General features: G+C 57.5%; 1 protein-coding gene across 4 annotated transcripts; it reads left to right on the top strand.

Moving 5' to 3' along the window:
• Positions 1 to 2,064: 2,064 nt before the first annotated feature.
• Positions 2,065 to 23,264, top strand: LOC132498454 (chronophin). Of its 4 annotated transcripts, none has more exons than XM_060112101.1 (18): positions 2,065 to 2,216; positions 3,371 to 3,413; positions 3,646 to 3,750; positions 4,893 to 4,969; positions 5,279 to 5,390; positions 5,482 to 5,558; positions 6,056 to 6,194; positions 6,763 to 6,831; positions 6,983 to 7,073; positions 7,498 to 7,643; positions 8,608 to 8,719; positions 9,089 to 9,170; positions 9,261 to 9,341; positions 9,853 to 9,969; positions 10,519 to 10,616; positions 10,951 to 11,116; positions 12,141 to 12,235; positions 21,952 to 23,264. In XM_060112101.1, exons 1-18 carry the CDS (start codon positions 2,158 to 2,160, stop codon positions 22,266 to 22,268), a joined length of 1,986 nt encoding a protein of 661 aa, XP_059968084.1. In that variant the 5' UTR covers positions 2,065 to 2,157; the 3' UTR covers positions 22,269 to 23,264. The 4 variants fall into 4 exon arrangements, with proteins under 4 accessions (XP_059968084.1, XP_059968083.1, XP_059968081.1 ...); XM_060112100.1 differs by lacking the exon at positions 21,952 to 23,264 and adding an exon at positions 14,297 to 14,434 and having other exon boundaries at positions 12,141 to 12,246; XM_060112098.1 differs by lacking the exon at positions 21,952 to 23,264 and adding an exon at positions 13,639 to 14,184.
• The last annotated feature ends 201 nt before the right edge of the window (positions 23,265 to 23,465 follow it).

Raw genomic sequence — 23,465 nt, 5'->3', positions numbered from 1 at the left:
GATTTCCCAGACGGCAGGACAGTGGCACCTGGTGTCAAGTTGCTGCCTTGGGAGTCTTCAGTTTCCTAATTCTGCACGCAGTAGGTTGTGCCCACTGCAGAGACAGGGGAAACTGAGTCACCACCAAGTTCTGGGATCTGTCCAGTGAGGGAGGTGGAGAGGCCAGGACTAGAACCCAGGCATTGCAAAGCGCAGCCCCACATTTTAAGAAGCCAAGTCGGGAATTCCCTGGTGGCACAGTGGTTAAGAATCCGCCTGTCAGTGCAGGGGACGCAGGCTCGATCCCTGGTCCAGGAAGATCCCACATGCTGCGGAGCAACTAAGCCCGCACACTGCAACTACTGAGCCCGTGAGCCTAGAGCCCACGCTCCGCAACAAGAGAAGCCACCGCAATGAGAAGCCCACGCACCACGAGGAAGAGTAGCCCCCGCTTACCGCACCTAGAGAAAGCCCGCGCGCAGCAACTAAGACCCAACACAGCCAAAAAAAAATAAAAAACAGAATCCAAGTCTATACTGGACTCTGATGTCTCCCTCCATCGAGGCATTCCTCAAGCCCTGCCCTCCCCAGAATCCCCTCCAGGGGCCTTCCAGCTGGGAGAAGGGGAAGTGGGCGAGGAAACCTAGCCTGGGATCAATCCCCTCATCTTGGCCTAAGCGTTTGATCCAGGAGCCTCTCAACTTCCGGCCAGGATTCCACACTCAGGTTCCCTTCGCAGCCCCTCCCCACCCCACCAGGGTCTGCCTGGCTCTCCCTTTGGAGAGTTGGAGGGGTGGCCAGTGTCCAGCACGTGTCCACTGTGTGCCAGGCCCCATGTTGGGCCCGGGGCACACTGAGGGGTCTGAGGTGGAGGTCCTGCCCTCAAAAGTGCCCAGTCTGCCCATCCACACACAGCAGGTGCTCAAATAACCCTCAAACTGAACTGAAACTCCAACAAGGCAAAGTGCAGTAGGTGTGCTAGGACCCTACCCCAGGCCCCTCCCTCTCCCCCCACCCCCCGGAGCTCCTGATGCCCAAGGGGTGCAGGGGTTCAGAGTAAGAAGAGCCTACTGTTTGCCAAAGGCCCTCATCTTGTATTAACTGGCAGTTATGGAGCATCTACTGTATGTCCCAGTGTGTTTTGGGTGGAGAGCTGAAGAAATAACTACTACGGTACTGAGTTTGGGGAGGTCAGAGCAGTATCCACGTCCTTGCCTTACAAGAAGTTAGGGCAGGGACTGAGGAAGTCTGCCCGGCGAAGGGATTTCACAGACAGAGGAAACTCGTGGCTGGGGCTGGAAGACGGCAGGGTGTCAGGGAACTGCTCTGGGAGGTTTCGCTGTGGCTGGAGGGTGGTGGGGACCCCTGTGAAAAGGGCGATGGGAGCAAAAGCATGGGTGCTGGAGGAGCAGGCAGGAGTGTCTTATCCACTCTTCCAGGTGGGCAGGGTCAGGACAGCTGACCCACAGGCCATTAGAGATAGTGAGTCCAGAGTTCCAGGGAGTTGTCCAAGGGCACACTGCAGCAGCGTGGCCCCAGGAAGCCAAAGCCTCCAGCCCATCTTCCAGCAGGGGAGCAGGGGTTGACCTTTAGCTCAAGGTGACCAGGAGGTCCTTCCGGAAGGGAGTCTAGGACAGCATCCTTTGGGAGGCCTAGATGGGCCTGTCCTTGGCCTCTGCCTCCTAAACATGGAAGGCTGTTTTCCCTTTAAGAGGGTGCCAAGGTTATTTATACCCAGGGCTTGCAGGCCGGCGGGTGGGGCAGGAACCCAGGAAGCCGGGCAGGCGCGGTGGCAGGAACGGGCTTACCTGCTTCCCGCCACCGGGGCTGGGCGGGGAGGAGCGGGGAGGAGGGGCCGCGCGCACAACCTGTGGATCTCCAGGCGGCCGGCGGACCCACACTCGCCGGGACCGTGGTGGGGCGCCGTTGGGGGGCCCGGAAGACGCGAAAGAGCGAGAAAACAAACTTGGAGAGAGGAGTGACCTGGGGGCCGGGGGCGGAGTCGCCAGCGGGGGAGGAGAGAGGGAGCTGCAGCGGAGCGCGGCTGGCCCAGGAAGCGGAGAGCGCCGCCCACCCACCCGGGGCGAGAGAGGCGCCGCGGGCAGAGGCAGGCTGGGCCGGGGGCTGCCGGGCCCTCGACCCCCACCGTGACCCCGCGGCCCCCAGCCCGCCCCCAAGATGATGAAGAGGCAGCTGCATCGCATGCGGCAGCTGGCCCACACGGGCAGCTTGGGACGGTGAGTGTCAACCCCTTCCCTTCCAGTCCCATTCTCAGCCGGCAGGACCCTAGAGGAGGTGGGAGGTCGGGGGGAGACTGAGGACAGCTGGACGGCCACCTTCTGACTGGCCACCTCTTTTCCTCCCCTCTGAATGCCACCCCCTCTCCCAGCCAGAGCAGGAGGGGCAGGCGCTGGCCTCTGGGGGAAGGGGCACCCCTACCCCTGATTGGAGGGTGGGTGGAGGATCAAGGATGCTGGGTCTTCTCTGTCTCCATGAGCCCCTGAGTGGACGGTCCTCCCTGGCCTCACTTGTCCCCTCTGTACAAGGGGGGACTGTTAACCATCTCTGGTTGCCTGCGTGGGAGGGACGGTCAGGGCCCCAGACCTTGGGGGAGCAGCAGAGATAGGGTCCTGGCAGCGATGGGAGGAGGGGCCGCCCCTGCCCTGCCCTGCGCCACTTCCCGCCGCCCTCCAGCCCAGAGGCATCCTTGCTTCTCTGTCTTGCTTCTGCTTCTCTCAGCCTCAGGTGGAAACACCCCCACATTCCCACCACAGCCCCTGAGCTGGTGGTGTGGAGGGCGGAAATGTGGGGAGCTCCCAGTGCCTGTCTTCTCTCCTCTTCCCCCTGCGCTGGGAGTTTCTCATTCTCTGGGCTCAGGGGAGGCGACTGGGTGTCCACAAACCTGCTGTAGTCACACACTGGCGCAGATGCCTATATGAGCGTGGGCAGGCCGGCCACCTTGCTCTGAGCCTCAGTGTCCCCACGTGTCCCCGGGCAGGGGCCCAGGACCTGCCCACCACCACAGTCCAGAGTCCTTTGTAACCAACAGCCCAGGAGTCTGAGCTCGCACACTTCCTGTTCTTGGGGCAGCCCAGGCCTCCTCTCCCCAGGTCAGCAGAAGAGAGAGGCGCCCCCAGTCCCTGCTTCGGTTTCGTCCGCCCACTCTCGGGACACAGCCCTGGGTGGAGGAGGAAAAAGCCTGGTATCCTACTCCCGCCCCCATGGAATGTGTTCTGACTGGGATGAGGCAGGCAGGCCACCCAGGGCGGCCTGACTGGGAGGGGCACTGGAAGCATCTGGGGTTCAGGTGCCCTGTTTGCAGTGTGGGGGCAGGAGGAGGCGGGGGTTTCCTAACCTGGGCCAGCTCAGCAGAAGCTGTCTCCCCCTGCAGCACCCCGGAGACTGCCGAGTTCCTGGGGGAGGACCTGCAGCAGGTATGTGCCTGGGCCGGCAGCGGGTGGCAGGGCAGGCCCATGCAGGCTGTCAGCAGAGGGCCAGGCACGGATGCCAGTTGGGGGCCCGAGTTGAGTCATTACCACGCTGTTGGCAATGGGGTCCCCAGGAGGAGGGAAGAGAAAGGTAGTTCCTGCTCTGGGGGAGAGCAGGACAGTGGGGCGTGGGGGACAACAGCCCCCCACGATCCATAACCCGTGGACCCCCTCCCAGGTGGAGCAGCGACTGGAGCCGGCCAAGCGAGCAGCCCACAATGTCCACAAACGGCTGCAGGCCTGTCTGCAGGGCCAGAGCGGGGCGGACATGGACAAGCGGGTGGTGAGTGGGGGTCCCAGGGAGGAGGGGCCTGGGCAGGACACCTCTGTCCAGTGGGGCAGCGAGGTCGGGGCTGGGGTCTCCCCACTAGTCTGAGTCTCTGGCACCAAGGGGGTGGAGACTGCCCTGTCCCAAGGCTCCTCCGGCACCCCACTCATGATGTCCTATTTCTTACCCATCCCCTTCTTGACGCTGCCCGCCTGCACCAATCTTCTGAGCCAAAGCCAGGCTTCTGACAGCACCTGAACCTCTCTGTCCAATCAGCACCCAGAGCAGGTGCTCACAACTGGGCAGTCTGTGAGGGCTTCCTGAAAGAAGTGGCATTTGAGCTGGATTTTGAGTGTTACTCACTGGTGTTAACCAGCAGCCAGTATTTATGGACTGATTACTGCTAGTGTGTTACTAGGATATCTTCACGCATTGCCTCACTTAATGCTGAAAACAACCTTAGGAGGAGGCTGCCCTTATTAGCACTGTGTACCGAGGAGGAAATGGAGACAGAGAGGTAAAGTGATCCACCCAAGGTCACACAGCTAGTAAGTGGCAAAACTGAGATTCGAACTCTGGTCTCCCTGACCTAAGCTGGTGCTCTCTACAATGCTAGGTAGGAATGTGGGGGGCAAACTTGTAACTGGGCAACAATTCCGTGTGGCCAGAGCAATAGGGAACCGTGGAGGGTTTTGAGCTCCGCAGGGGCTAGGTCAGCCACAGGTGCCCTGCAGCAGGGGAGAGGGCCCACTCTAGGTTGTGTTCCTGGCTCCTCCACCCTCCCTCTAACTGTGAACTGGGGCAAGCCCCATGCCCTCTGTTTTTAGTTTTCCATTCAGTGATGGGACTTGGTCCATCACTCCTTCCTGCCCAATCAAGTGGCTTCTGGGAGGGGGGAGGGGGACCTCAGATGGGTGGGGGCTCTGTACATGGTTACGGGGAGCTGTCACCTCCACCGTGCCTTGTCATCATCCTGCTTCTACTCTCACCTGTGTCCGTGGCCCTCCTGGGTTCCCACCTCCCCTGTCCACGCCCAGGGCCTTGGTGGGGATTCTGCCCCCAGGAGACTCGCCATGTGCTCAGGCAGGGGCGTGGAAGCAACCCAGTGGGCGAGCACATGCGCTCACGCTCACAGCCGACCCTGCCCTTCCCTGCAGAAGAAGCTTCCCCTCATGGCTCTGTCCACCACGATGGCCGAGAGCTTCAAGGAGCTGGACCCCGATTCCAGCATGGGGTGAGCACGGACAGGGACCTTGGCCCTCACCTGGAGATGCCAAGGAGGTATCTGGGTCAGGAGAGGGTCCCAGTCAGGGAGGGCATCTGCGGTGGAAGGATGACCAGGCTGGGAAGAGTGTCTGGGCTGGGAACAGTGTCCAGGTCAGTGAGGGCGGCCAGGCCTGCGAGGGCGTTGGGCTCAGTGAAGACAAAGGAGAGATAGAAGAGACAGGGGGTGATGGGGAGGCAGGAGGCCCCCCTGCCCAGTCTCTCCAGAGGGGGGTGAGGGGCTGTGGGAGCCCGGGCCCACTGGGTGCTGTGTCCACAGGAAGGCCTTGGAGATGAGCTGTGCCATTCAGAACCAGCTTGCCCGCATCCTGGCCGAGTTTGAGATGACCCTGGAGCGGGACGTCCTGCAGCCGCTCAACAGGCTGAGTGAGGTGACCCTGCCCCCTCCCTCTGCCCCCAGCTTCCCCAGCCTCCAGCTCCCACCTCCGCAGCCCGCTGAACCCTTCCTGTGCCCGCCCCCAGGAGGAGCTGCCAGCCATCCTCAAGCACAAGAAGAGCCTGCAGAAGCTGGTGTCTGACTGGAACACACTCAAAAGCAGGTGGGAGCCACAGCCTTTAGGTGAGGTTCACACCTACTTCAGCCTACGGATGTGGCCACAGAGCTTCGAGGCCCTTCCCCCACTAGGAGGACGCTGCAGGGCCCACTGAGTACAGTGTGTGTCCTTGTACACACGCCTGGTCCTGAGGAAGACATATGGGGACAGTGCATGTGAGGGTGCCTCTGTGCGCGTATGTGCATGTGCTTGTGCCAGCTGGAGTACCCAAAAGCCCGGGATAGCCATAAACCTCCAAGATCCCTGGTTGGCGGGAGGGGCCCCACCCTCCACTCTGGAGGTGCGTGGCCCTGATCACCAAGCCCACCACAAGGAGGTGCACCAGAGCACTCTGCCCAGGGTGGGCAGAGACCCAAGGCCAGTTCAGCTCTGGGATTTGCATCTATAAATTCCGGAATCCTATGTGGTCAGGCCTATGGAGGGGCCCTTGGCTCTGGACATGCGATGGGGACGTAACCACCCCACCTTGGGATCATCCTCAGGCTCAGTCAGGCAGCTAAGAACTCAGGCAGTGGCCAGGGCCTGGGTGGCGGCCCGGGCAGTTACACCACCACAGCCAACAAGGTGGAGATGCTGAAGGAGGAGGAGGAGGAGCTGAAGAGGAAGGTGGAGCAGTGCAAGGTGAGGGGTGCTTGGGGCTTCCTGGATGTGTGGTGGTGGCACGAGTGGGTGCTGTCCCCATTTCTCAGGTGACAAAACTGAGGCTCAGAGAGGTGACGTGACTTGCCCCAGGCCACATAGCTAGGAAGCAGCAGAGTCGGGATTTGAACCCAGGCTGTCAGGCTCCAAGGTCTGTGTACTTAACCATCACCTTGTAGCCACTTCTGTCTATACCATACGCATAACACCTGGGAGGGAGAGACGCCTGTTCACCAGAGTCTCAGTGCGTTTGCTAAGTGAGTGAATGAATGAATGAATGAATGAAGGGTGGGTGAACAAATGAGGGGTGAGTAACACAAGGCACTGTGCTGAGGATATAGGGACACAGAGAAGAGGACTAGAAGCTGTAAAAGCCCCTCAGGAGTTCAAAGGGGTCCCTGCGGGCTGGCCCCAGGAACAAACCGTAAGCAGAGAGAGGAGAGCTGGTTGTGACCCTCCCCGTACAGCTTGGGCAAGTCGCTATCCCCTCCAAGCTTCCCCGCTGGGCCCCAGCCTCGCTGGTATAAGCCCTCCCCTCTCTGTCCCCAAGGATGAGTACTTGGCCGATCTGTACCACTTTGCCACCAAGGAGGACACCTATGCCAACTACTTTATCCACGTGAGTCCAAGACCGGGCTCCTGCCACCCGGAGCTCAGGGGCCACTGAGACCCCCTGCGAGATGGTGGGAGGGAGGGGTCTGCGTTTGTGGCCCCTGGGGGAGGCTCAGCTTCCCTCACTTCCCCCCGGGGGTGCCCCCTTGTCCCCATAGCTCATGGAGATTCAGGCCGATTACCATCGCAAGTCTCTGAGCTCACTGGACACAGCCCTGGCTGAGCTGAGGGAGAACCACAGCCAAACAGGTGGGGACACAGGCAGGCCCCGACCCCCACCCCTGACCCCCACCCTGCTTGGGGCACGTTAAGAAGCTTGCACTCCATCACGAAAGGCAGCAGGGAGCCAGGGATGAGTTCTGAGCAGGGGAGCGCTCAATTAGATTTGTGATGAAGAGATTGCTCTGACTGCTGCGTGGAGGATGGAACGGAGGGGCAGGACTGGAACCCTGCTAGGAGGCAGAAGGGAGGGGATGGTGTCCCGGACTGGGGTGGGGGCAGTGGAGGTGGGCGGATTCAAGAGATGTGTTGGATAATTTCAGGATGTGTGGCATGGGTGGTCAGGAGGGAGGTGGTAGCCCCTTGAGAACGCCTGGGGTTGCTCCTGTCTGCCCTGACCTGGGTGCTCAGAGGTGGGAGGACCCTGGGCCGCTCATCTGTCTCATCTCTGCAGACCCCTCCCCCTCGATGATGGCCGCCCCCTTCTCCAGGGTGTATGGGGTGCCTCTGGGAACCCACCTGCGAGAGCTGGGCCGGGACATCGCCCTGCCCATCGAGGCCTGCGTCATGATGCTGCTTTCTGAGGGCATGAAGGAAGAGGTGGGGCTCACTGGGGTGGGTGGGGAAGGAGCACCAGGGCCCTCACTCGGTCCCACACCTCCCACACGCTGCCCGCGCTGGGACCTGTAATCGCACCATTAGCGTACAGGTGCTGGCAGGAGGCATGGCCTCCTGCTGCTGAACTGATACCACCTCCCACTTAACGATGCTCACGTGGGCCGGGCACTGTGCCATCAGCCCTCTGTGCTCCTTGTTCCAGTGGATTATCCCAATAACCCTTGGAGGGAGCCCTCATTGGCTCCATTTTGCAAGGGGGAGGCAGAGGCCAATGGGTAGATGTGCCCAGCAGGTGAGAAGGTGGCAGTGAAGCCGGAGACTCCACATGAGTCACAGCCACACGCTGCCCTCATCCGTCCTCTGCACCTCGGTCCTGCTAGTGTATCGGCTGCTTCCTAAGGACAGACCCTTAGGAGGTGGACCACACCCAAAGACAGACCTAGGCTTCAGGACAGTCCTGCTGGGCCTCCTGTCTCCCTTTCACTCCTAACCAGACTCCTGTCTCCCCATGACTTTTCTGAGCTCCTCCCAGACTTCCCTTTTTTTTTTTTTTTGCGGTACGTGGGCCTCTCACTGTCGTGGCCTCTTCCGTTGCGGAGCACAGGCTCCGGATGCGCAGGCTCAGCAGCCATGGCTCACGGGCCCAGCCGCTCCGCGGCATGTGGGATCTTCCCAGACCGGGGCACGAACCTGCGTCCCCTGCATCGGCAGGCAGACTCCCAACCACTGCGCCACCAGGGAAGCCCCTAGACTTCCCGTTTTGCTCAGAATCTTAGACCTTAAGAGTCGAGAGGAACCACGAATACGGTGCTGTTCACTCTGCCCCCCAGCCCAGTGGGGCCCCCGAGGCCTACTCCAGGCCATGAGTGGGCCAGGGCCTCCCAACTGGGGTGTCCTGCCCCGCCCACCCCTCCGTGATCCCCACCTGCCCCCTCTCGCACCTCAGGGCCTCTTCCGTCTGGCCGCCGGGGCCTCGGTGCTGAAGCGCCTCAAGCAGACAATGGCCTCGGACCCCTGCAGCCTGCAGGAGTTCTGCTCTGACCCCCACGCTGTGGCAGGTACCTGCTCTGAGGAGCCCTGGGTAGAGAGCCTTCCCCCCAAATCCCTTCCCTGAAGCTGCCTGAAATGATCCCATGATAGTTTGGCTTAAGGCCTGATAATCTGCCAAGAAGACATCTGAGGAGACATAGGCGTCCTTAACGTTGAGGTCCATGGTTGAGCCCCCTGAAACGTGTGTATGTTTTTCTGTGGACAAGATCACTAGGCTTCATCATTTTCTCAAAAGGGCCCGTGGCCCAAAGAAATGATCAGACCTAGACACGTTAGTGTGAACAAGAAGTAAAAGTTCCTGACATGGAGAGAGCTGAGGACTGGGGGTAAAGTTGGGGGCTTGGAGGGCTGCATCTGAGCCCCCACCACCGCTCCAGGTGCCCTCAAGTCCTACCTGCGAGAGCTGCCGGAACCCCTGATGACCTTTGACCTCTATGACGACTGGATGAGGGCAGCCAGGTGAGGATGGGGAGGGGCGGGTGCTGGGGAGGATGAGGCTGCAGAGGGGCCACCCAGGGCAGGCTCACCAGGTCTCTCCCCCGTCCACAGCCTGAAGGAGCCAGGAGCCCGGCTGGAGGCCCTCCAGGAGGTGTGCAGCCGGCTGCCCCGTGAGAACCTCAGCAACCTCAGGTGAGCCCCCAGCCCACACCCAGGCCTCCCCAAGCCAAGGCCCAGCTGCCACTTGAGGGCCGTGGGCTGGTGTCCTTGTCCTAAGCAATATTTCTGAAAATACCACTTTGATGTATTAACTGTATTTTTTTATACTAGACATCAAACTGAACACATACCTTGAACCTTGAAGCCACACCACCCAGCTTTAAATCCCACCTCTGCCACTATGTGGTCCTAGGCTAGCAATCTAACTCTGTGCCCCAGCACCCTCGTGTGGAAGACTTGGAGCATGACAGTCCCTGCTCTGTAGGGTGGCTGCGAGGTTCTCAACTTAGTGCCTGACACGTAGGTGGTGTTCAGTAGGTCAGCTAATGTAACTAGTAAAAATTTTCCTAAATGTCCTGTGTGGTGTCTTTGCCACTCGTTGGCAATCCCAGGCTGGAGAAGTCTCAGGTCTTGGGGGGCATCCATGGGTGTTCATGGCCCAAGATGCCCCGCCCCTGGTCCAAGTCCCCCTCCCACGCCCTAGGTACCTGATGAAGTTCCTGGCACGGCTGGCCGAGGAGCAGGAAGTGAACAAGATGACACCCAGCAACATCGCCATTGTCCTGGGGCCCAACCTGCTGTGGCCCCCTGAGAAAGAAGGGTGAGTGGCCAAAGATTGAGGGGAAGGTGGCAGTCCCCTCCCCCCACAACATCTGCTGCTTATTTTTCCCCTGGGCCTCAGTTTCCCCATCCTTGGAGTAGGTTGAGCAGCTGCAATTGTCAAGGCTGCTGTGAGGAGCAGCCAAAGGGATCGTGGATCCCATGGGGCTTTGGAGATAGGCATTCTGGGTAAAGGCAGTAATGGGGTGCTTGGTGGCCTGCTACGGGGAGCTGGAAGCCCAGGGATCTGATTCTAGCACCTCCCCCCCGCCCCCCACCTTCCAGAGATGGGCCTTAGGAAGTCACTCTGGACCTTCATTTCCTCGTCTGTAAATTGGAGAGAAACTAGACAAACATTGAGGATTTTTGCTTTGGGAGTTAGATGAGATAATAAACGGAGAAATGTTTTGTAAATTGTAAAGTGCTGTGATATGTGAGGGGTTGTTATTCACCTGATCCTTGTGTCCCCAGTGCCCAGCAGAGGGCCAGAGAGTTGGGGTCACTAGACTTTGCTAAATGATGACTCACTTTCACTCTCTTTTTGTCCCAGGGACCTGGCCCAGCTGGACGCAGCCTCCGTCTCATCCATCCAGGTGGTGGGCATGGTCGAGGCTCTGATACAGAATGCAGACACTCTCTTCCCTGGAGGTAAAGCTCCCGCCTTTGTGAATGTGTCCCTTTTTGTGCCTTCATCTGCCCAGCTTGGTGCCCTACAGACTCAGCTTCAGTCCCTGGCAACCCTGCAAACTCACCACAAGGCCTGGAGGAAATGGCTTCTCCACTCTGAGCCTCAGTTTCTCATCTGTAAAATGGGCATGATGATGCCTGCTTCGTGGGATTGTTGTGAGGCCCACCTGGGAGTGGGAAGGCGAAACATGGTCCAGACGACATCCAGAGAAAGGGAAAGTGGTGCCGACACCGGCTGAGGAGGGGAGGCCTGCGGAAGCTCTCTAAGTTCAGATCTGCTCCCTTCTGTCTGCAGATATCAACTTCAACGTGTCAGGCCTGTTCTCAGCGCCTGCACCCCAGGACAAGGTCAGCGACAGGCCGGCTTCTGAGGAGACTCCATCGATTGCCACACCCACCCCGGCCACTGTACCAGCTCCAGCTCCGGCCCCTGCCTCAGCCTCAGTGGCTCTCAAGGAAAGGTAAGGACTGATGGGTATGAATGGCCCCTGTCCTGGCCTTGAGATGCCCAGCCTGAGACAACATCTCTCAGGGTGTCCAGTAGCATTTTAGGAAATATAATTATTATATTTTCATCCCAAATACCAGGTTTCCCAGTTTGGAGTGGGTAGGATAGAGACCTCAGAGGCATATTCTTCTCAACCTCTGATGTGTTCGCTTCTGTGTTATATGGTTCTTTACTGAGCACCTACTGTGTGCCAGGCGCTGTTTCAGACCCTGGAGATTTAGGGAACTAGGGAACTGATCATTTTGGAATGTGTAAATTCTGTACCTTCCAGTCTTCTCTTTGATCCTTTAAATCAGAAGGTTTAACATGGTGCCATGTTGCCTCCATACCCAGCGGGTATTGATCAGTTATCACAGACTGCTGGGGCCCCAACCATGAATTTCCTCAGATGAGCAAGACAGACAAATGCTGCCCTTAGAGCTCGCATTCCAGGGAGTGGGGAGACAGAATCAACCAGAACACTGATGAAGGCACAGTGTAATGTCAGGCGGTGATGCGTGCTACGAAGGACAGTAGAGCAGGGTCGGGGGGTCGAGTAGGGAACAGGAGTCATGCAAGGGGGGCTCAGGAAAGGCCTCCCCAAGGAGTAGCCAACGGAGCAGAGCCAGGAATGAGCCCTGGCCTCCTCCCCTGCTTCTCGTCCATTCTCTGGCTTCTAGTGGCCAGAACATCCCGTAAAGATCACATGGAGGCTGAGAGTTGAGATACAGGGGAGGCCCTGCTTTCTACCCCACATCTTGGTCACATGAGGGACCTCAGACACTGTCGCAGTGTCACGCAGCAGCCAGGGCTCAGTGGATACAAACTCTGGCCCATGCCAGAAGCATCTTATCAGATCCCAGGCCCAGCCACAAAGTGGTGGAGAGCAACTCCTGGGAGGACCCAAACTCAGCCTGTTGGCTGGGAATCTCCCCAGGATTCCAGGAGTCCTCTGGGAGATGGCCAAGGCTGACCCTGACCCTCTCCTTCCCTCACAGGGCAGAGTCTGAGACACCCCCCAGACCAGCCTCCCCCAAGGTCAGTAGGAGCTCCCTGGAGGCAGCCGCCCCAACAGAGGACATGGCTCGGAGGAGTGAGTTGGCTGTGGGAGGAGAAGGGGGGCAGAGGGTGGGCAGGGAAAGGGGGCGGGCAATCCCAGACTGTCCCATGTTTTCAGATAGCCAGGGGAGACCAGGAATCCAGGTGGCTAAGGGCCCAGCTTTGCTGCCGGACACTCTGGGTTCAGATTCCAGCTCTGTGACCTTGGGCAGTGACTTCACCTGTCTGTGCCTCAGCTTCCTCCTCTGTGTAATGGGACAGTAACTGCACCTGCCTTTTAGGGCTGTTTGGAGAATTAAATGGTGCTGCCTGGCCCATACCCAGCACACAGTAAATGCTTGATAAAGGTCAGCGATTGAGTGTTGGGGGCGGTGGAGTTCAGTCCCTCAAGAAGACCAGGGATCACAGAGTGAAGAGGGAGAATGGGGTCTTCCAAAGACAGCGAAGGAGGGTGGTGGCGGTGGTGGTGGTTTGGTAGCCTCCTTCTGAGCCCCTTTGGTGTATTCACCTGTTCAGGTGGCCTAAAGCCAGGCAGGTGAGAAGGCCAAGGGTTCAGGTGGAGAGTCTGCCAGGGTAACTAGGACACTTGGGACACCCAGCCCAGGAGGCTCTAGAGTTTTCCACCTGGATGGGAGTAGATGGGCCAGCAGGAGCTGGCAGGTCGCACAGGGATCTTCTTACAGGAGGGGGCTTCTAGCCACCTTTCCTGGATGGGGTGCAAGCATGATGTTTGCTCACTGGAGCACAAGTCAAAGGACGGTCACAGCATCACCTGCGCTGGTCCTCACGTCAGCCCTGGGAGGTCAAGGCTGTCATCTTATCTCACCGATGAAGAAACTGAGGCTCCTGGGGGCAAGTGATTTGCCCAGGTCCTCCAGTGGGTGGAGACAGAGCTAGGACCAGGGTCCAGATGTCCTGCCCCACCTAGCCCCTCGGCTGCCTTGTGAGGTTGGACTGTGCAGGGGGATCTGAGCGCTGGGGTGGGGAAGTTCTGGTGGGCTTCTGAGAGGAGGTGAGGAGGACCCAGGTGGCAGGTGGAACAGGCAGCAGTTCTTTATTCAGCAACTCTGTACTGAACACCTACACCGTGCTAGCCAGCTGGACATCAGCTGGCCTCGCTTAGTTTACATTCTAGTCAGGGAGGCAAGCAATAATCGAGCAAAATTAAAACTGACAAGATCATTTCAGAGGGCAAGAAGTCCCGTGAAGAAAATACGACTGGAAAATATGCCAGTAACTGGGGCAGGGCGGGGGAGGGGCCCTCTAGCTGAGGACACACGTGGACCGAGGCCCGAATGGTGAGCAGCCAGTGTGGAAACTGTTCCCGGAAAAGCGAACGGCAGATACAGCAGATTCAAAGATCCCAAGGTGGCATCGAGCTTGGGGATTTGCCGCAGGCAGTGTAAACGCCTAACCGCCCCTCTCCTTCCTCCACAGCCAAGCGCCCAGCGCCGGCCAGGCCCACCATGCCACCCCCCCAGGTCTCCAGCACCCGCGGCTCCCCTCCAGCCCCACCCCCGCCCCCTGGCTCTGGCAGCCCTGTGACCCCCCGGGCTCTGCCCCGCCGTCTGGTTGGCAGCAGCCTCCGGGCCCCCACGGTGCCACCCCCATTGCCCCCCACTGCCCCCCAGCCTGCCCGGCGCCAGAGCCGGCCCCCACCAGCCTCCCCCAGCCCGGCCTCCCCGGGGCCAGCCTCCCTCATCCCAGTCTCTCTGAGCGCACCTGCCGATGTGGACCTGGGGGCGGCCGCAGAGGAGGGAGGGGCCCCTGAGGCTGCAGGCAGGGCCCCCACTCCCCCAGTTATCCCCCCTCAGCCCCGGCCCAGGAGCCTCGCCTCAGAGACTGACTGAGCCAGCAGCTTCTCCCCGACAGCCCTCAGCATCCCCTCCTCCCCACCTTGTCTTACTAGGACACAGCCCTCGCCCCTCCCAAGGGGGTGAGGGCCTCCAGCCTTTGCCTACAAGTGCCTCGGTGTCCGCTGGGTCGGCCCCCACGGCAAGAGGACTCAGGACAGTCCTCCACTTCCAGACCTCTTACTCTTGGATTCACCCTGGGCTTGGGGGCGCCCCTCAGCCAACTCCCCACTCTCTGGCAGGGTCCCAGGGGAGCCGCCGGAAGGAAGGAGAGGCTTGCTTGCTCCTACAGGACTTTTATTTTTCTCTTGCCAACATATTTTTTTGTAAGGCTGGTAAATAAATTATTTTGGACAAAACTGGAGCAGCTGCCCAAATGATAGTTTTATTTTCTGTTCTTGAAATAAAGAAGCCACTTTGATAAAGGGGGAAAAGTTACCTATTCTTTGCCTCCTTTCTTTTTTCCTGTCTGAAATAATAACAGCCAACATTTTTAGCTCTTACTTTGTGCTACACATTGTGTTTTTCTATGCATGATTTCCATTTAATCCTCTTCCAGGGAAGTAAATCCCATTACCTCTTGCAGGTGAGGAGACTGAAGCTCAGAAAATGACCAAGGTCACATGGCAAGTGAGGCATGGACCTGGCCCAGGTCTGCCTGATTCCAGAGCCTGGATCTGTTAAAATTTATTTAACTTCTTGGAGTTTCCTTCATCTGTGAAAACATTTAACAACTTCCACCACAGAAATGTTGGTTTGAGGATTAAAAGAGACACACTTGTTAAGACCAAGGCACCGCCCTTGCACACAGAAGTGCCCTACAAGTGATGACTGCTGTTGCTGTTTCCCCCAACCTGTGGTGTTCTCTGTTCCCGGAGAAGGCAGGGAAGCCTCCCCTGTGGAGCAGGGATGGATCTGTCCTCAAATATTCCCTGAGGCTGCTCTGTGCCAGACTCTGGGCTAGGTCCCAACTCAGCCCTTCGCCCTAGGAGCTCCTGGGAATGGACGGGCAGGAGAACTGACAATTAGAATCAAGTGTCATGGGGGTTCCCTGACGGTCCAGTGGTTAGGACTCCACGCTTTCACTGCCAAGCGCACAGGTTCAATCCCTGGTTGGAGAACTGAGATTCCGTAAGCTGCGTGGCAAGGCCAAAAAAAAGAAAAAGAATCAAGTGTCATGGCACTGGGAACCCATCTTAGCCCACTTAGGGGCAAGCCAGTTAACCCAGACTGGTGTGTGTGCGTGTGTGTGTGTGTTTATGTGTGTAGGGTGGACGTCAAGAAGGCTTCCTGGAGGAGGTGATATTGAGGGGGAGTCTTTCAGGAGCTGACCAGCTAAAAAAGGGAAGAAGGAAGAACATTCCAAGCAAAGAAGACCACCTATGCAAAGGCCAGGAGCAAATGCCCAGGGCACTGAGGAACAGAAAATATCAGCCTCAGAGCCTGAGTGACAGGGTGTGGCTTTTCCCAGGTCTTTGAAGCTCCAGTTGCTCCTGGGGGTCAAACACGTCTTCAGAACCTTCTCAGAGGTTGGCAGACAACCTCAGAATTGTGACACATACCTCCCCAAGTGGGGACCTAGGCAGCTGGGTCCCATCACTGCCTTGGGCAACTGGCTACTGCTGCTCTGTCTCCTTCCCGCTCAGGGTCCTCGGGAGACAGGCTGCCTCTAGCCCAGTGCCTCTCCACTCTGGCCTCACAGTAGAATCCCTGGGTAATTAAAAAAGCAAAGAAATTTTGAAATGCCAGGTCTCACCCAAAACAAACTAGAATTTCTGGGATCCTGCCACACATCGGTATTTTTAAAAAGAACGTTTCTCAAAAGTCATGGAACTGGACTTCCCTGGTGGCGCAGTGGTTAAGAATGCCTGTCAACGCAGGGGACACGGGTTTGAGCCCTGGTCCGGGAAGATCCCACATGCTGCGGAGCAACTAAGCCTGTACGCCACAACTACTGAGTCTGCACTCTAGATCCCGCAAGCCACAGCTACTGAGCCCGTGTGCCACACCTACTGAAGCCCACGCACCTAGAACCCGTGCTCCCCAACAAAGAGAAGCCACCTCAATGAGAAGCCCGAGCACCGCAAGGAAGAGTAGCCCCCACTTGCTGCAACTAAAGAAAGCCCACGCACAGCAACGAAGACCCAAAGCAGCCAAAAATGAATACATTAAATAAATATTTTTTAAAAGTCATGGAACTGTACATTTAAGGTCTACACATCTTACTGTATGTAAATTATATCTCAAAAAAAAAAAAAATTCGTTCCCCTGGGGACTCCACCACACAGCCAGAGTGGAGAACCACTGGTCTAGACCAAGGGCTCCAGCGTCCGAGAGGACACCGTGTGCCTCTCTCCCCAACACACCCACACTCTTCTCAAGACTTCGCTCGGAACTGGTGTGATCACGGTTCAGAGGGCAAAGAGATTTGACCCAAAGATAACATCTCCTTTAGCATCTGTTTTCCTCCTAGCAACCAGCCGTCTTAAGCTTCTGATTGGCTGGGGAACGCGGAGCGGGCCATATTTTCTACTTCTAACTCCTTATTGGTCAAAAGGAGGGTCAGTCTCTCAGCCTCCCATCCTTGCAAGAAGACAGTAGGGCTGAAGCTCAGCGACTACTGGCCCAGCGGAACTAAGGGGAGTGACGAAGGACCAGGCTAGGCCGTCGTTGGTTCCTTTCCCTCGGTGGCGGCCGCGATTCCGCCCTTTTCTCCAGGTTCCCTTAGCTCGCGGCCCAGCTCCTCCCCGAGACTCTAGCCCCCATTGGCCGCGGGCCAGGCCGTGACCCCGCCCCCTGGCCCTTCCGCCGCTCCGATTGGCAGGTGCCGGAAACCAGCCAGCTGCGGACGAGCGCGCCGTGCTCGCGGAAAGAGAGCGGCGCGGCGCGAGTGTGCGGGCAGCCAGCAGGCTGCATGGCGCGCTGCGAACGGCTGCGCGGCGCGGCCCTGCGCGACGTGCTGGGCCGGGCGCAGGGGGTCCTTTTCGATTGCGACGGGGTGCTGTGGAACGGCGAGCGCGCCGTGCCGGGCGCCCCGGAGCTGCTGGAGCGGCTGGCGCGGGCTGGCAAGGCGGCGCTGTTCGTGAGCAACAACAGCCGGCGCGCGCGGCCCGAGCTGGCCCTCCGCTTCGCGCGCCTTGGCTTCGGGGGGCTGCGCGCCGAGCAGCTCTTCAGCTCCGCGCTGTGCGCTGCGCGCTTGCTGCGCCAGCGCCTGCTCGGGCCGCCGGACGCGCAGGGTGCGGTGTTCGTGTTGGGCGGCGAGGGGCTGCGGGCCGAGCTGCGCGCCGCGGGGCTGCGCCTGGCGGGGGACCCCGACGAGGACCCGGGCTCGGCCCCGCGCGTGCGCGCCGTGCTGGTGGGGTACGACGAGAACTTCTCCTTCGCTAAGCTGAGCGAGGCTTGCGCGCACCTGCGCGACCCCGACTGCCTGCTGGTGGCCACCGACCGCGACCCGTGGCACCCGCTCAGCGACGGCAGCCGGACTCCCGGTGAGCGCGGGGCTGGCGGGGAAACTGAGCTAGGGGGCGGCCTGCGCTTATGCCTCCCCTCCACTCCTGCGAGTGGGGTGGGGAAGGGGCGTATCCAGGTGAAAGGTGGGGAACAGGAGGGATGTGAGGGCGGTCCCCACCCAGCAAGAGCCCAAGATGCTTTCATGTCCACATGTGGTAATTCTTGCAACCGTCACCCTGTGAGGGGCAGCAGTGGGGTCCCGGTTTGACAGATGAGGAAACTGAGGCCCACTGTGGCTCAAGGAGTTGCAGGCGGAATCCAGGGCCCCGACTACCAATCCTGGCCTTTCTGAACCAGCCTCAAGGGCTCCTGTCATTTTCCCCACCCGCCATCGGGGTGAGGTCGGAGAGTTGGGGACAAAGCCTGGAAGGATTCCCCCACCACCACCACCGTTGGAGGTTTGGAACAGGAGTTTCTAGCAGCAGGTTGAAGGCAGGTGTGTAGGGAACACAGAAGGTGGATGGAATTTGACCTGAGTTCCAGTTCCAGCTCCAGGGCTCTGTAATCTTGTTAAGTTACATAACCTTTGAGCATCTCTGCCCTGGGTGTAGAATAGTAACCATTACCGTTTCGCTGAGGAGAGAGTGATCAGGATGAGTGCCTGCTACATAGTAGGTGCTCAGATGATGTAAATTGTATCCAAGACCTCTCCTGTTACAGAGCTTTATGATGCACCTTGGTGTCTGTTATTTAGTTTCAGAATTATCCTGGAGATGGAAGTTATTGTCCCATTTCCCAGTTAAACTGAGGCTAAGAGAAGGGGAAGTGAGCCACCCAAGAAAGAGCAAGAGGATCTGAACTTGGCTCTTGAGGCCACCTTACCCCCAACCTCTAAACCCCACCCCCTCCATCCAAGGCACTCTTCACTGCTGTCATTTGGGAATTCAGATCTGCAGAGAAAGTAGGAGCAAGTGAGGCTCCTACATCTTGGAGGGTTCAAGTTAGACAAGGGCAGATGGTAGCAGAGGCTGACAGTAGTGAGTGTGTGTGTGGACAACCAGTCAATAAGCTGAGGGCAGGGACAGATCTCCATGACTCACTCCCTGCTGGCTGCTGACTCGATTGATACCGAATCCTAGGAGGGCAGGGTGGAATCGATTGAGGAGTAGACACAGTATTAAGATGGGTGGCAGGGAGGTCCTAGAGCTGAGGAGATCTGGGAAAGCTTCCTGGAGGAGGCATCTTGCAGGACAGGGCACTAGGGAATGGAACAGGGCTTGAGCCATGGCAGAACCCGTTCCAGGCTGAGAATCTTACAGTTCTAGGCCCCTCTTAGCTTTGCTGCATGACCACTTCAGTCTCAGTTTCCCCATAAATCCAAGGTGAGGGCGCTGGTCAGGACTCCCAGCTGCACTAGCTCCTGCCTGCCCTAGGCCATGCTATGAAAAGTGAGTTTCTTTGGAGGCCTCAAAGCTCAGGTTAAGGTTGTGGGTTCAGAAGCTCCCCCAGGGGCTCAGGAAGGATGGTGTGGAGGAGCTGGGGAGAGACCAGGCCCTGCCCACGCATGCCCCTTGGGTCTCAGCCCCCACCTGGCTTTGCCCGCCGGCTCTGCTGGTCATTCCCACAGCCAAGAGGGGGAGACAGAGCTTAACAGATAGAGTGCTGGTGTCCTGTTTGGGCACAACTGAATCATGCAGCTTTAAAAGTGGAATAAAAACACTAATAAAGGCCCTAATATGCATAAAATCTGAAATAATGCTAATCTCACCCCAGTTCCCCCTTCCCAGTCCCTATGGGTCTCCTAAATTGTGTGTTTACCTATTTACCATGTGGCAGCCACTTGAGCTGGCAAATAGAAATGCCTGTTGTCTTAGGAATACATCACCAGCAAAACATATGCCAGCCTTGGATGACAGGATGTTGAGAAGAGTGGGATGTAGTGGTCTGAGGACAGTTACGTTCATAGACTCATCTGCTTGGATGCTCGCTCACCCAGGGTACGGATCTTAGTTTCATTCACTGTTCTATTCCCAGTGCCTCACACAGTGCCTGGCATATAGTTGGGCCTCAGTAATATTGGCTGAGTGAGTGAGGTGGGACATGGGGGGCCAAGAGGGATCGGCTCCGACCTGGTAGGAAAGGAAGATGCTGGGACTTCCCTGGTGGCTCAGTGGTTAAGAATCTGCCTGCCAATGCAGGGGACATGGGTTCAAGCCCTGGTCCGGGAAGATCCCACATGCTGCAGAGCAACTAAGCCCGTGTACCACAACTGCTGAGCCTGCGCTGTGGAGCCCGGGTGCCACAACTGCTGAGGCCCACGCACCTGGAGCCCGTGCTCTGCAACGGGAGAGGCCACCGCAGCAAGAGGCCCGCGCATGGCAATGAAGAGTAGCCCCTGCTCGCTGCAACTAGAGAAAGCCCCCGTGCAGCAACGAAGACCCAACACAGCCAAAAATAAATAAATTTATTTTAAAAAGGAAAGGAATATGCTGACAGAGCTACTATTTTTTTTTTTTAATTTATTTTGGCTGCGCCAGGTCTTAGTTGCGGCATGCAGGATCTTTAGTTGCGGCATGCATGCGGGATCTAGTTCCCCGACTAGGGATCGAACCCAGGCCCCCTGTATTTGGAGCACGGAGTCTTACCCACTGGACCACCAGGGAAGTCCCCAGAGCTACCATTCTTGAGCTGAGAAAATCACTTTGGGGTGACGCAGTTGAGCCCTTCCCATCCTGGAAGGAATTTCTAACTAACAGGGCAAATGGCTTTTCTTCCCTACCCAATTTTCAGGAAAACAAGCAGGCAAGTTCTAGGTCAGAGGTCAGGGAGACCTTCCCATCAGGGTTGCTCTGGGCCAGCTCTGCCTTGATCCTAAGGAAGTTCTTCCTCCTCATCTGGGGGCCGCAGGGCTGAGGATTCTTCCTCTTTGTGCACCTTCTGTGTCTTCGGCTTAATCAAGTTGAGTGTCATCCCCTGTGAGAAGGGAGACAGGAGGCCCAGAGCATTTGGGGTCAGACCATTGGAGTACTGATGTCTAGTAACTGGAAGAGTCTTGATTTATGCCTTTTGCCAATTTCTGTGGTGTAAGTACTCCCCCCACTGTGGCTGATTTCAGCCTACCAACGTGAAGTCACCTCTCATCATGGGGTTGGGAAGATACGTACACACCATTCTGTAATATTTCCATCATTAGGATGCAAGTAACCTCAAGAGCATAGATAATGGTAAAATAATTAGGAAGTGATGAGTTTTGAGAATTTATTACCTTTGTTTTAAACATATTTCACTTGTTAAGTTTATATAAGTTGACTTTTAATAGTGGCTTTGTTTAACCACCAACTCATTTCAGAATTCCTGAAAATGAAACATTCAGCACTCCCAAGCCAGTACAAGCTAGCCCTGCACGTGTCTGGGTCAGACCTACCTGAATGCATATCCTTTATCTGCCACTTATTAAGCTGTGCAACCCTGGACAAGTTACTTAACGACACTGAACGTCAGCTTTCTCATCTGTAAAATGGGCGTTCATGAGCTCCCACACAGCCCCTGGCACTTTAGAATGTGCTCATCATTAGTGAAGGTAGAACATTCTGGCACAAAGATGTACCCCTGAGACGGGCACAGTGGACTCTGTGTGGGACAGGATGGTACTGGGCTGGGAATTAGCCTTTTCTAAACAGTCCTCCTATTGTTAAACACTTGGGTGCGTTCCACAATTTTGCTTATTATAGTTACTGAGGCCACGGACATCTTCAAGCATGTAGCTGTTTGTCTCCAGTTTGAATTCTCGCCTTGTGATCACTTTCCCAGTGGAGGCTGACTGGGTCAGAGGTGCGAACATTTCTGTGCCCTGCTGTGTTCCAAAAGGGCCGTGCCAGTTTCCGATGCCAGGAGCACACATTCTTGTAGCAATGACTACAACTGCTGTTTGTTAAGGGCTTTTCTGTTTCCGAAGCATTTGCCCCTGTGGTGCTCACAGCACCTCTTTGAAGGCAGGCATTACTTGGATCCCCCTTTCCAGTGAGTCTAGGGAAACTCAGAGAGGTTGGCTTGCCCAAAGGCGTGTGGCTGCCTGGGTAAAATTGTGAACCGCACGCAGGGGTGACTGAGCCAGGCCCAGTTACGTGCAGTGGCTCGTTCAGGCCTTACAATACCCACATGAGATACTGCCATTGATATCCCCATACAAGAGATGGGAAAACTGAGGCACAGGGAGGTTAAATAGCCTGCCCAAGAAAGGTGGAGATGGGGTGTGAATGCAGGCATCTGGTTGCAGAGTCTGTGCCCTTAACCCCTACACTAAGACTTGGAAGCAGGTGACCTTTTAACTCATTTCAGTGCCTAATTTGACCCCCGTGCCAAGCTGCCTCGATGGGAATTTCAGTTTCCGGGCCTGGATGCTTTCCCTGCTGCCACCCGCATTGACCGAGTCTCCATGTCCCTGCAGGCACCGGGAGCCTGGCTGCCGCCGTAGAGACAGCCTCAGGCCGCCAGGCCCTGGTGGTGGGCAAGCCCAGCCCCTACATGTTCGAGTGCATCACGGAGCACTTCAGCGTGGACCCCAGCCGCATACTTATGGTGGGCGACCGCCTGGAGACCGATATCCTCTTCGGCCACCGCTGTGGCATGACCACCGTGCTCACGCTCACAGGCGTCTCCCGTCTGGAGGAGGCCCAGGCCTACCTGGCAGCCGGCCAGCACGACCTCGTGCCCCATTACTATGTGGAGAGCATCGCGGACATGATGGAGGGGTTGGAGGACTGAGCCCACATGACCAGCAACTGCGGCTGCAACCCTTGCTCACCCTGTTCCTGTAGATGGAGGTGATGGGCCAAGAGCTGCATTAAGGGCTACCAGCTCCCTGGCCCCAGTTTCTACCCTGGTGGGGCTGGAACCCAGGGAAGATGTCAGGGCCCTCGGACCCCCTTCCAGCAGTGGCTGGGCACTCTGCTGTCCCAGAAGCTTCCCCCCTCCCTGCCACTGGTTTACTCTGGCCTGACCCAGCCAGGTGGCCTTATATCCTGCCCTGTGACCTCCGCTTGTTTAAATCTGGGCCCTGCTGCCTTGTGAGGACTCCCCCAACCCTGAGCACTTAATCCCCTACCTCCTCCCTGGGGCCTCTAGGGCTCTACCTGCTCCTGGGTCCTGGCCCTGGGTTCCTATTGACCAATCAGAGGTCTAGGTAGCCATGAATCATTATTGTCCTGAGCCCTGAATGGACCGATCAGAAGGCTAAGTGATAGTGACTCGTTGCTGTTGGGTCTTGAGTGGACCAATTGGGAACCTAAGCGACAATGACCCTTTCTTGTCCTAGGTCCTGGGTAGACCAATCAGGACCCTAGGTAATAATGACCCATTAGTCTCTTGGATCCTGAATAGAACAATCCAGAAGTCTGAGAGACAGTGGCCTCTTGACAATCTGGGTCTGACTGGACCAGCCAGGGGTCCAGGTTTCTGTTCATAAATAAGGGTCCAAGTGCTGAAGACACCCCTCCTCCACAAAGGGGGCCACTTGGTTGCTCTGGGGGCTTCTGTAGCTGAGAGCCCCACCCTCCCTGATCATGGTACCAGACCAGTGTTGACGGTGGTCACAGCTTGGGAGGGGGGCTTTTGTGGCCCGCCCCCCCGTGCTGTCAGTGTTTGCTGTGCCGCCTCTCCCCCGCGCCCACCCCCAGCTATTTATTTATTATTGCGTGCCAGTGATGGTGGGCATGGGGGCTGGGCCTTCCCTGCCACCTCCACGCCTGTTGTAACCAGTCCTCCCGTACTTAATAAAGTGCGAGTGGGAGTGTCTGTGGGTTGAAGTCTGTGTCCAGGGTGGGGCGGGGGGAGGAACCCCTGCCTGAGCCTGCTCTCCCCAGAACTGGCCCACGCGCTATGTGAAATGATTCACCCCAGTTCCAGAATATTCTCTGTGTGCAGTGGTACCTTAGCACAATAGCACTTTATGCCTCACTGAGT

This window comes from Mesoplodon densirostris, chromosome 11, assembly GCF_025265405.1.
Source record: "Mesoplodon densirostris isolate mMesDen1 chromosome 11, mMesDen1 primary haplotype, whole genome shotgun sequence".
In the NCBI taxonomy this organism is placed as follows: Eukaryota; Metazoa; Chordata; class Mammalia; order Artiodactyla; family Ziphiidae; genus Mesoplodon; species Mesoplodon densirostris.
Note: the sequence above shows the minus strand (reverse complement) of the source record. Positions and strands in the feature narration are given on the sequence as shown.

Excerpts from the sequence above, each read along its gene's own strand:
- LOC132498454 (XM_060112098.1), top strand. The coding sequence starts at position 2,158 with ATGATGAAGAGGCAGCTGCATCGCATGCGGCAGCTGGCCCACACGGGC. Across the intron at positions 6,195-6,762 it reads GGAAGGTGGAGCAGTGCAAG|GATGAGTACTTGGCCGATCT; the intron begins GTGAGGGGTGCT and ends TCTGTCCCCAAG. Across the intron at positions 8,720-9,088 it reads TGACCCCCACGCTGTGGCAG|GTGCCCTCAAGTCCTACCTG; the intron begins GTACCTGCTCTG and ends CCACCGCTCCAG.